Genomic DNA, 13575 nt, shown 5'->3' on the forward strand with positions numbered 1-13575 from the left:
CTGACGGAACTTTTGGTATTACTCAAAGTCAGTTTACACAGCCGTATTAGTTTTGCGGGGATACCAAATTCAGACACCGCGGCATAAAGGCAGCTCCTTTTCGTGCTGCCGAAAGCAGCTTTGAAATCGACGAAGAGGTGGTGTGTGTCGATTCTCCTTTCACGGGCAATGGAACGTCTGCTCCGTCGTCATCGATTAGGGAATCGGGTTTGCCTTCTCCTATCGTTGTGCGTTCACTGCCATTCAGCAGGCTGGAGAAGTGTTCTCTCCATAATTTAAGTATGCTCTGGGCATCGGTGACTAGATCACCTTTGGGGGTCATACAAGAGTATGCTCCGGTTTTGAAACCTTCTGTAAGGCGCCGCATTTTTTCATAGAATTTTAGAGCATTAACCCTGTCGGCCAGCTTATCAAGCTCATCATACTCACGCATTTCAACCTCTTTCTTTTCTGTCTGCAAATGCGTCTCGCTTCCCTCTTCAACTCTCAATATCTATCCCATCCCGCAAGCCGAGTAGCAAATCGTTCGGCTGTCTTTTGTGATTGCAGCTTCTCGACGTCGAACCTTCCTTGTGTTTTTTGACGTGCGTTTTTTGCTGCACAGAGGCGGGTGCGAATCTTGGCTGCAACAAGATAGTGGTCCGAGTCGATGTTAGGACCTCGGAGCGTACGCACGTCAAGAACACTGGAGACGTGTCTTCCGTCTATCACAACATGATCGATCTGGTTGGTGGCTTTTCGATCCGGAGACAGCCAGGTAGCTTGATGTATCTTCTTGTGCTGGAAACTAGTACCACAGATAACCATATTTCGGGCCCCGGCGAAGTCAATCAGCCTCAACCCATTTGGGGAAGTTTCGTCGTGGAGGCTGAATTTACCGACCGTAGTGCCAAAGATACCTTCTTTGCCCAACTTGGCGTTAAAGTCGCCAAGCACGATTTTGACATCGTGGCGGGAGCAGCTCTCATAAGGGCGCTCCAAGCGCTCATAGAAGGCATCTTTGATCACATCGTCCTTCTCTTCCGTCGGGGCGTGGGCGCAAATCAGCGATATGTTGAAGAACATCGCTTTGATGCGGATTGTGGCTAGACGTTCATTCACCGTAGTGAATGATAGTCATCCGCTCCTTTATATGGCCACTGTAGTAAATGTCACAAGGACCTATTCGTCTCTGTCCTTGTCCCTTGTCCCTTTCCTTGTTTGCCATGGTCGTCATCAAAAGGGGGGTCTCTCATCCGAGCCTTGTTGCTTCCTTTCATTGGGGGTGTTTTTTTACGTGGCGGGTCCCAAACCCAGCGCACAACCTTATGTAGGGGATGTTTCGTCTTCTCATATTAGCTCGCTTTCGAACGGATGTTCTGAGGCTACCCAGAGGATACTTGGTCAAAGACCGGAAGTAGTGAGCTGCTTGAGCCATGTTTAAAAGAATCGTTTCTGGCCACTCCCAAGTGAATGGCGATCAGAGAACTTTCCTCACTTGCGTGAACTTCCACACTTGACTCCATCCTCCAACTTCTACACATGACTCCATCCTCCACTTCTACACATGACTCCATCCTCCTGAGAAGTAGATGGCGCAAAATCAGAGTCGCAACGAGAGATTTAGAGTGGATCAGTTTCGAATCACTTCGAAGAAGTGATTTCGAACTGTCATTTTGGCAAAATCTTTATAAATTTTTAAGATTAGTGGGATAAACTAGTCAGCAGCCGAAATCGTGTGATTAAGTTGCGGTCTGCACATTGTATAAGCCTACTGAGAACAAAAGCAAATATCAAATGTTTCAGATATTTAACAAATGACGACAACCTTTCCTTGTCAAAACATAAAAGGTTGATTAATTTTAGAATTCAGGGTTGGAATGGTTAGGTACGAATAGAGAAGTTGTGAGCTCCTTGAAAGTTACGGTAATACTTTTCTTAATTTTCTTGTTTCGTACACACATCCAAAAACCATCGCGATCCTTTGCCATCTCAGCCAAAATAACGACCGAATCTTTTAGTTGTAGCGGATCTTCGTGATGATTTTTAAATTTGTGCAAAATAGAATATTTTTAAATTTTTTTCTGTAACATTTTTTCATTTTCAATAACATCCACACGCGCACGATATGCTTGTACAATTCCAGTCATACAAGTATATCGATATCGCCCGTTTGTATGGTGTTAAACACTGACCCAGCGATGTCTTGTCCTTCAACGTTTGTTAAATGCGATGGGATTAGCACATCAAAACCTTTATCACACAACCTGTAGTAAATAAAAAATATTATATTAGTTGAAAGCTATTAGTGACAAGCACAGCTGTTTCCAACGCTACTCACTGTTCCATCTCGATGTCATAGATGATATTGGAAAGTTTCTCTTTCATTGTGCAGTTTCAAAGGCAGCGGTTTGATTAAACGTATAACCACCAAGCCGCTGCACCTGTAAAAAAATAAGATAATATTTTTATTAAGCTTCTTTTGTCTAGCTTTATTATTATTACTAATGTACATAAGTATCTACTAAGTGCTACTAACCTTAAACAGATATCGTGTGATATCACTACTAGCAATGTCCAGCCATTTTTGTAAACTTACTTCAAACATTCTTTCTCATCTTGTTAATCAGCAAAAAAGAAAGTTTTAGTTAAAAAAATTTGCCTTGATTTCTATTTTCGCATTCGTGGCCACGCAAAGCTTACCACTCAAAATTTTCAAGTGCTGTGCATATTTCTCAACACTGTAGCTTGTAGCGGTACTTTTTGTGGTACAGAAATTTATTTTATTTTTTTTAATACGAAGTTTAGTCGAGGTATACTTTAAAAGCAATCAAATCGGCCGCATTTGTATAAGAACAGAAAAGCAATTTTGTGTTTTACTGATTAAACATAACAAATTAAAAACTATAATTATGATGAGATAATATAATTTAGTTTACTTCTGCTTACCAAAAACTTAACAAAAAACAAAATTGAAGAAAATCCCGAACGAACCAAAAAGACCTATTACAAATCTAAAAAAGTATAGTGGTAAGCTCTGCGTGGCCACGAGTGTAGAAATATTTAAAGGCATTATTCGTATTTAAAATATTTATCAAATAAGAAATAAGTAACCAAACTATTGCGCATTTCCCAGCTTAGTTATTAATACTTCTTTCTGAAAAATTGTGTATCGCCTTTTGTTTGTTAACATATTGATACTTCAATCAGCTAGAAAGTCGATAGTTTCTCTCTTTCTTACTTATGCTTTCTCCCATTCAATCGAAAATTGCACAAAATGTAACAGTGTTGGTGAACAGCTGGAATTGTTTCTATTGTGTGCAATCTGTTACCTCCGTCTTGCAGGGTATTGATAAGGTGTACTGATCGTTTTCGAATTAACGATACTCTCTGAACGATAATCGACAAAAATCAAAAATACATAAAAGAAAAAAATATCATTCATTATTACTTTTCCCTTAAAACTTTAGATTACATTTATTTGCCTGTAACATTGGAAAGTTTCGATTTCGAATTAGACTATCTCGATAAAAGCATACATATATTTTAGTTAAGGTCGGCGTGGTACCCCATTCTTCCGCTAGCGCAGAAAACACTTGGATACCAAAGACCAGTAGCACCCCGGTGTCATATCGACGTGGGTTATATTTTTCAACATTCCCATTAAGTACGAATATCGAGTGTATCAAGTAACGAATGAAATTTTTTTCTGTAACATACATATTTCTCAATTTTATCAATTCTTGTTCAGCCTCAAATATTGAAAGTATCGATATTACGAAAGCCATCACTGGTTGCATCAATAGTACCCAATTGAATTTCAAACAGTGGTGCTATATATAGCGCTTATATCGTGCATAATCCTAATATTTTTTATGGTTTTTTCCTACAAACAATATAAAAATAGTGCGCATGTTGAAGTAGATTTGAAAACAAAAATTTCCAGATATTTCGCAACAAATTTGGACCATGCTTTCAGAAAAGCCACTGCGCTGAACATTTACCCTCAGACATTTCAACACAATACATATTTTTTCTGTATGCACTAACACCAACGCACTTGTTCGGGCTTTTTTTTAACCTAGATACGATGAAAAAAAGTTATCTCATTTCTTGATCTTATAGAATGAGTGCGAATAAGAAAACATAATCATCATTAAGGCAAAAAGAAAATCCCAAAAAGGGTAATAAAAAAACGATTAAAAAACGCAAGTCATTCGCGCTAATTAAAAAAGGTAAGTTGGAGAAATTTTATGTGATATTTTAAAAATATTTTGCAAATAATTAATTCATTTGTTTTTTCTAGCATTGGAAATATCAGCAGTTTCAACAATTATAGCAGGAGCAGCAAATATAAATTGTTGGATAAGTTTTATCACATGATATTATGAGATAATAGGTGTTTACTTCATGTTTTTAATCGGCTTGTGCAGTGAAATATAATGTGTGAAAACAAATGTGTATTTTCTATGTTTAAAGTGGCCTGCGTAGTGGAAAAATTACGCGAATACAAATGTTTGTTTTATTTTCATATTATATACAACAAACGAAAATCGACTTAAATAACTTGTTATACGTTAATGATTTCATAGTGATTTCTATTTGTTTTTTAGATAATAATCGATAAAGGACTAGGGTGGCATATTTTGATACAGTAATTAATCTTTTTCAGAAAATATTATTATTTATTACTATCGATTTCTTAATAATAATTATTAGTACTATTATAATTAGTATTAATTCATTAGAAATTGTATATTAATAAAGAGGAAATAAAGAAATGTTAATAAAAAATATTTGCTTAACCCTTGCGTTGCCACCCAAAAAAAATCACACTGTCTGCCGCCCAGGGTACCCGGGTACCCGTACGCAAATTGGTGGGTATAAGTGCGTTATACGTAAAAATAATTGAGTGCATTCTATCAGGATCTATTTACTGACATCTTAGAAAGGTATTTCTGCTTGAAAGTACCATATAAATTATGTACAGACACCTACATAGTCCTAAATCAGCAATAAAACGCGCGCTGCTCTAATGTAAATTTCTGGATTCTGCGAAGGCCAGTTCCGTGGAATTCGAGTTGTGGGGAAACAGGTCGTTCTTTGAATTGGTTTGTACTTCAGGAACGTTCGAGAATGCTGTGAAACGAATATAAGCTGTATAGTTCAGTTTCTGTTATTGACTCGAAGAAGCCAGACGTATCGCTGTTTGGATAGTTCTTTAGCGTGTAATTGTATTTTATTTATATAAGTCAGTTAAATAAAAGGATGGAGGAGTTATCGAAATCGCAGTTTTTGAGGTAACGTAAAAACAATAAATACACGATTTAGTTAGCACGATGGGTTTTTAATTTTATCGAAAATTGAATGCGAAAAATATGAATAAAATATTTTTTGATGCTATAGCAAGAATATACGAAAATACATTTTACATTACTGTATGTAGCCCACACTCATCGAAAAAAATTATTTTATTCGTATTTTTCGTATTCATATTGTTAAAACCCACCGTATGTATTTGATATTATTCAAAATGTAATATTATTGTAAAACTCAAATTTATTTTTATTTAGATTGAGCGAGGCTCAAAAAGAGGAGTATATCAGAAAATTGGATGAGGACGTTGACGCCGCGATCGACAGTGAAGATCCGTCAGACAGCGAAGACGACGATTGGTTTCCGGACGGTATTTAAGCGTCAGATACTGAAGATTACGAACAGGATGGAGCAGCTGAAATTGAAGAGGATACAAGTGATCGTGAAGCTCCAGAGGGTGAAGAAGAAGAGGATGATGACGACGATGAGGAAGAGGGCGACGACAATGAAGTAGCTGTATCGACTTCTAATAGTCGGTCAGACAGTTCAAGTGTTCCACCCAATACAAGTACAACATTTATAGCAAAAGATGGAATAAAACCGCACGCCCAAATCATCAGATTCCTGCTAGAAATATTGTGAGGCAAAGAGCTGGACCTCATAGGAGTACGGAAATGTTGTCAATCGCTCAAACATTAAAAAAAAATTATCACGTTGGAAATGGTCGATATTATTGTTCGCTGCACGAATAAAAAAGCAGAAGCCGTGTATTGAGTTTACAACAAACAACATCCAGAAAATGAACCTCGTGTATGGAAAAAAGTAACAGTGACAAAGATGTATTCCTTTTTTGGAGTATTGATATCTGCTGGTGCAAATAACTCAAACACAGATCATGTAAATAAAATGTGGAAGAAAAATGCTTATCCGTTATATCGTGCAACAATGGGACGAATACGCTTTCAGTCGCTTTTACGGTTCATACGTTTCGATGATTATACAACACGCCCGGCTCGAGTAGCCAATGATAAAGCTGCTCTTATTTCAGATACATGGAAGATGCTGAATGCCAACTTAGCTGCATTGTATCGACCAACGGAACACTTGACCATCGACGAACAGCTCTACCCTTTCAGAGGAAGAACTAAGTTTACTCAGTATATGCCATCCAAGCCTGCTAAATACGGTCTGCAAGTATTTTGGTTGTGCGATGCAAGTAATGCTTATCCACTGAAAGGGATTTTGTATACAGGTAAACAAGGTAATACTCGAGAAGTCAATCAAGCTGAACGAGTTGTCAAAGACCTGGTCAGCGATTATAAAGGATCTTGCCGAAATATAACCACGGACAGATTTTTCACAACTTTACCTTTGGTGGAGACTCTGTTATCTTGGAAACTTACTATCGTCGGTACATTGAAAAAAAAATAAGACGTTTATACCTCAAGAAATGAAACCGTCAAGGTCTAGAGAAGTACTGTCAACTCTTTTCGGATTTCATGAAAAAGCTACTATCTGCTCATACGTTCCAAAGAAAAACAAAGCTGTAATACTTCTTAGTGCGATGCACTACGGTTATGCAGCTCACAAAAAACAAGAAATGATTTTGTTTTATAATCAAACAAAAGCTGGAGTTGACACCATGGATCAAATGTGTTCGAGGTATTCCACCCAACGGCGAACGTGTAGATGGCCGCTGGCTTTCTTTTTCAATATCCAGCAAATAACAGCATGCTTCATAAGAAAACGAACAGACGGAGACTTTTTCTTCGACAATTGTCAGAAGAGTTAGCAATGTGCGATAAGCCCGTATGCGAACAGCATTCGGTAAACATTTCTAAATGTTTACATTGCAATAATTAAATTTTAATTTTTCTTAATTTTTTAATTAATTCTTAAAATAGTAATAATAATATTATTTTGCGACATGAAGTTAAAAAAATGAATGAATGAAATGAAAAAAAAAAATGAAACGAATTTTTAGCTTTTTACATAGTGAAATATAAGTAATAATTTGAACAAAAAAAATGAAAAATTTTGAATGAAATATCAATAAATAATTAGAAATGAACATAATTTGTTAAAGTTAGCATATAAATACTTATTTACTTCTTTTAGATATAAAATAAAAGTATAATCGTAATGTATTACACGAACTTCTATCGGGGTACCCGGGTACCCGGGTGGCTGAGACGGGTTCTTATTTTAAAATGTAACATTTCCGAAGTTAGAAAACAATTTAAACTATGTATAATGGGCAATTCGCTAGATAATCGATTAAACCATGGGGATCCAAGAGGATTTTAGCCTATCTTTTTTAGAAAAAATATTATTCAACAAAATACACTGCGGTGGGTTCCCGGGTACCCGGGTGGCAACACAAGGGTTAAAATGGTAAAAGTATTTTAAATCACGAATCAAGAAATATACCCCTGAATCAGCTGTCGATTAGGGTTATTAGAGCAGCTCAGCTATATTTTTTTTTGTATGACACTACTGAATGAGCGAAACAGAGATGTTATGATTAGAATCTAAACAGCACCTTTTGCGTGTTCACCAGTTGTAAAAATGTGAAAAGCTGGTGATTCACTAGTTTTTTCACAACGTTTGGGTGGCAGGGTAATTATATATGTGAAAATGTGTACCAAATGCAATAGTGCCATAGTAGCTTTAGGCACGTTGCTTAAAATTGTCAATTAATTGTCTTCAAATTAATGCTGTTTGTCGAGTTTCATTAGTATAGTTATTAGCATGCAAATTACTTGCTTTCCATTTCAATTATTTTACGAATACGTATATGTATATTTAATAACTTAAACAACAAGGCAAACATTCAAAGGACGCAAGCAAGTTTTGAACTCTAACTGTCAATATATTATTTTCCATTTAGCATAGCAAAATGTAAAATTTGTTTACACCAATAACACACAACTCAACACACGAAAAAGTTGTACCTTTTGGCAACCAGCATAAGGCATTAACTTATAAATTTTTAACAGTATGTGGTTCGATATTAAACGAAACAAAGCGAAAAAAATATTGGATGAAGGTAAAATACTGTGGTGAACACGAATACTAGAACAAAAACGAATCAACGATATACTATTACAAGGTATGTTCCAGAGTAAACAGGACTTTTTGAATCTTGTGCCCCCTGGTAGCGTCAACTGGTGCGTTAGAATCTTCTATCTTTATCGATTGTCCAGTGAGAATTTCATGACATTTCATTAATTGGAAGTGAAGTTATTGCGTTTTAAGTTTCAGTATGTTTGTGTTATCGGTTCGAAAATGAGCTTCGAACAATGAGCCAACATTAAATATTGTTTTAAAATTGGTAAAACTTTTACCGAAACGATTCAATTGATGAAACACGTTTATGGCGAGGATTGCCTATACTGTAGCAGAGTGCACGAGTGGTTTCAACGTTTCCAAAGTGGTCGTGAGGACAAAAATGACGATCAACTTGTTGGCAAATCAAACCCCTTGATCGAAATCATCATTGAAATTCATGGAAATGGAATTGAGTATTTCCGAAACATCGATTTATCGCATTTTGACCGAACACTTTGGCTTGCGAAATGTGTGTGCACGGTTTGTTCAGCACAAATTGACTGACAACCAAAAATTGCTCTCATCGATCGACGCTTGTGACCGATTATTTGACCAAAAATCACATTTTGACCATTAACCACTCTCCGTATTCACCTGATATGCCACCTTGCGACTTCTTCCTTTTCGGAAAAATACATTTTCCAATAAAAGGAAAGCGTTATGCAGACCTAGAGGCCATTCAAAAGGCCGGCATACTGACGGCCAGACCGGCCGACGAAATTTAACACTGGTTCGATATGCTTTTAGACCCTGCAAAAGGCTGTATTGAAGCAGAAGCAGACTACTTTGAATAAAATAATTTAATTTTGCTGAAAAACCATTTGTTCTGTTTTTTTTTATGTCCTGCTTACTTTGGAACGCACCTTGTATATCCAACAAGACATCGAAAATCGTAGTTGCCAGAATATTCGTTAAGGTTGCCGGATTGTTTAGAAGACGCAATTTCTATTAGAGTTTTGCTTAATAAAGAGCTATTAGCAAGAAGTTGTAAACTCGAACGACGAGTAATACGCTTTAAGATGTTTGATGAGGAAATAAAGATAAGGACATAGCCATTAATTTGGATATTTAATTTATCAAGGGAAACGATTTATTGAGAATTACAATATTATTTTACTACTTAATAAAAGTTTAAAATAAGTCGCCAGTGTACATGATTAGTACCGTTAGCATCTAAGTCTACTGAGAACAAAAGCAAATACAAAATACTTCATATATTTAACTCATGATGACAACCTTTGATTATCAAAACATAAACAGTGGGTTAATTATATACGGATAGAGAAGGTCCTCCAGATCAAGAAAAAAATATGATAACTCACTTCACATTCAACCTAATTGAAAGTGACATATTCACTTTACACTCCACCTAAAAAAATCCAATTACTGTGGCACAGTCACTTTTAAATAAACAAATAAAATATAAATCGTTTACGCGGCCCAGCAGCTTAAACCTTATTAAAACTCCAAAGTAACATGAACAAATAACAAATAGACCGTATGGTCTACTCAACATAAACAAATAACGCAATTATGGATAAGATTCTTTGTTCACCCAAAAAATAGTCTTAAGCCGAATTGTATTTAATTTATTAGAGATTTGTGCCACAAATATTTTACTCATTTTACTGGGATAGGTGGTAGGATACTTAAAATATCCGAAAAAGGAAAAGCGAGTGAATAATAAATTAACTTTTATAATTCAACTTTTATAAATTGCAAAACGTTGTTGTTCTGTTCGCACTTCAACTGGGAGAAAAAATCGGTTATCCCAACTAAGTAGAAGCAAAACGAAACAAAAACTTAAAAAGTCCAAAGGTACGGTAGAAAAACTGGAGAATAAGAAAAAGAGAAATAAATAAATAAAGTGAAATAAAAGAATTAAAACAAACAACAAAGTGGCACTACCAGCTATCATTTTAAATGAGGGCAATCTCAGTGAGTCCCTTAGACAACTAAAAGATATTCCCCCATTCAAGGGAGAACCAGAAACTCTCTTTACTTTCATCAGTAGAGATGACTATATTTTGTCGCTCTACCAAACTAATGATGTACGACAACAGCGCATTCCACTTGGAGCTGTCGAACGAAACCTGGATGGACTTGTAACCAGATCATTGGGCCTACCAAACATTGAAGTATGGACAACCCTGAACCTTAGATTGATTGCGGAGTACAAACTCCAGACGCCTAACTACAAATTGTTGGGAGCTTCCGCGAGACACCTTACAAGGGAAGTTTGCGAGTACTCTGCGACGAAGCTGAGAGAGGACGACAACTGTTGGGATCAAAACTACACCTAGAAGGTAATCAGACAAACCTCGTAATTTATTTGCAAGCGATGAGTTACTCAATAAAGATATTAATTCGTAAACTACCAATTCAACTATTTATCATTTTAGCTCACCATGATATTGTAGAATTCTTCTTCTTCAAGTTAAGACAGCGCGCCAGTCGTTTCTTCGTTTCGCTACGTGGCGCATCGGTGACTAGATCACCTTTGGGGTTTCTACAGGGGTATGCTCCGGTCTTGAAAACTTCCCTTAGCCGCCGCATTTTTTCGTAGAATTTTCGAGCATTACCCCTGGCCAGCTTATCAAGCTCTTTATACTCACGCATTTCAGCCTCCATCTTTTTCTGTCTGCAAATGCGTCTCGCTTCCCTCTTCAACTCTCGGTTACTTTCCCATCCCGCTCGTGCTATGGTCGATCGTAACGTTGCGAGGTAGGCAGTCTGTTCAGTCTCATCAACTACAACAAGTACCCACACCAAATAACCCAAATATTCAAACAACACATAGAATCAAACGACAAAGACCATCGGACAATGCACAAACTAAAATGTTCACTGATAAACACAGACTACAAGACGTACAAGAATACGAAAAAAACAATCAAGAACTCCTCAAGAACTCCTGACTATATTCAACACCAAGACCAGATTAATAATGAATTATGTCAAGCACCAACCGATCAAAATAATTTAAGTTTTACCAAAATTTTCAGTTACCAGCCGCGGAAAATATAAATACTTAAAAATCAAGCACAGAAGTTGTACTTACAAATGCTTGATTGACACAGGATCCACAACTAATATGACATAGTGCAGAAGAAGACAGTAGCGAATTTATTCAGTTAACAGAAAAACCAATAAACTTATTCAAAAGGCAAATAATATTCATCCAATCAGAACAAAATAATGTAAAAGAAACAAATATTTTTGGAAATTTTTTACGAAAAATGACAATTGAAAGTGTTAAACAATTTCCTTTTGACCATTTCATTTCAAAAAACATTGCAATGTACATTAAAAGTGATACCGATTTCGAAATCATCCAGGCAGCTTATAGTTAGTATCCCTATGGTGATTCGTAGCCTCATCCTGCTTAAAAATGCAAACTCATATGCGAATTCAAAGAAATAATACTTCAATCCCACGAAAAACTTTTACACACAGGCATCCAAAAAATTACCAAATTATTTAAAGAAAAAATTATTTCCCAAATAGCCAATTATTAATTCAAAACATTATAAATTAATGCAATGTGTGTAACTTGACCAAGAGAGAACACAGAGACACTAAAATGCCATTTAAAATTACCCCCAGACCAGAACATTGTCGCGATAAATTCATAGTAGACATCAATTCGTCTGAAAGAAAACATTACCTTAGTTGCATAGACACCTACTCGAAGGATTGGATTGAATGCAAAAATGCACTTATGCGTATTTTTAACCAACTGGGCAACTGTTAAAAGCAGATAGGAACGGTGCATTCTCTAGTCTTTCTCTTAAGCAATGGCGAAAAAGCGAGGGCATAAATTACAACTAAATACAGCAAAGACGGGCGTGGCAGATGTTTATAAACTGCACAAAACAATAAATGACGCTTAATCAATTCCTCAAATGACAAGGAACTTAAATTAGGGGAAATGGAAAATGCACTTCTGCAGACACCTGCTCACATATTTCTGTACGCCGGACAACCAATACTAGACACGCAAAAAATTAAAGAACAAAAAATAAACAAAATAAACGATGACCGACAATAATAAATAATTTACACTAGATACATAAAGAATCCTCTTCCTGAACAAACCGACCCTGACCATTACAAAATAACTAACCGAAATAGAATAACTAACTGTTACAAAACAAAGATTAAAAAACGAAAACAATTAATAAAGTCCCAATTCTACAGGTTCCTGGCGAACATTGACTATACTATTACTATTATTTACCATAGGCCATACCCAACAAATTCAAATAAACAACCGATACCGAAGACGGTTATCTTCTTTTTTCAAGCAAACCAGTTCAAGTGGAGGATGGAGTCATGTGTAGAAGTTCACGCAAGTGAGGAAAGTTCTCTGATCGCCATTCACTTGGGAGTGGCCAGAAACGATTCTTTTACATATGACTCAAGCAGCTCACTACTTCCGGTCTTTGACCAAGTATCCTCTGCGTAGCCTAAGAACATCCGTTTGAAGGCGAGCTAAAGTGAGAAGGCGAAATATCCCCTACATAGGGTTGTGCGCTGGGTTTGGGACCCGCCACGTAAAAAAACACCCCCAATGAACAGTAACAACCAGCCTCGGATGAGAGACCCCCCTTTTGATGACGACCACGGCAAACGAAATAAAGTCTACGATTTAAGGGCATGCACCTGGAATGTCCGGTCCCTTAATTGGGAAGGTGCCGCTGCCCAGCTGGTTGATGTCTTCGTGAAAATAAAGGCTGACATCACCGCCGTCCAAGAAATGCGATGGACGGGACAAGACCAAAGACGAGTAGGTCCTTGTGGCATTTACTACAGTGGCCATATAAAGGAGCGCAAGTTTGGAGTGGGATTCGTGGTGGGAGAGATACTTCGTCGCGGAGTACTGTCATTCACTCCGGTGAATGAACGTCTAGCCACAATCCGCATCAAAGCGAGGTTCTTCAACATATCGCTGATTTGCGCCCACGCGCCGACGGAAGAGAAGGACGATGTGACCAAAGATGCCTTTTATGAGTGCTTGGAGCGCACTTATGAGAGCTGCCCCCGCCACGATGTATAAATCGTGCTTGGCGATTTTAACGCCAGGGTGGGCAAAGAAGGTATCTTTGGTACTACGGTCGGTAAATTCAGCCTCCACGATGAAACATCCCCAAATGGGTTGATGCTGAT

General features: G+C 37.0%; 2 protein-coding genes across 2 annotated transcripts; one reads left to right on the forward strand and one right to left on the reverse strand.

The window, feature by feature from the left end:
* Positions 1-2005: 2005 nt before the first annotated feature.
* On the reverse strand, positions 2006-2813 carry LOC120781764 (actin-related protein 2-like). Its single transcript, XM_040113996.1, has 3 exons — positions 2519-2813; positions 2321-2423; positions 2006-2246 (listed from the first exon to the last, which is right to left on the reverse strand). Exons 2-3 carry the CDS (start codon positions 2365-2367, stop codon positions 2126-2128), a joined length of 168 nt encoding a protein of 55 aa, XP_039969930.1. The 5' UTR covers positions 2368-2423; positions 2519-2813; the 3' UTR covers positions 2006-2125.
* Positions 2814-4742: 1929 nt separating this feature from the next.
* LOC120781528 lies at positions 4743-6726 on the forward strand. Its single transcript, XM_040113750.1, has 2 exons — positions 4743-5279; positions 5553-6726. The coding sequence occupies exon 2, from the start codon at positions 6133-6135 to the stop codon at positions 6724-6726; it is 594 nt and encodes a 197-aa protein (XP_039969684.1). The 5' UTR covers positions 4743-5279; positions 5553-6132.
* The last annotated feature ends 6849 nt before the right edge of the window (positions 6727-13575 follow it).

Source organism: Bactrocera tryoni, unplaced genomic scaffold (assembly GCF_016617805.1).
Source record: "Bactrocera tryoni isolate S06 unplaced genomic scaffold, CSIRO_BtryS06_freeze2 scaffold_7, whole genome shotgun sequence".
Classification (NCBI taxonomy): Eukaryota; Metazoa; Arthropoda; class Insecta; order Diptera; family Tephritidae; genus Bactrocera; species Bactrocera tryoni.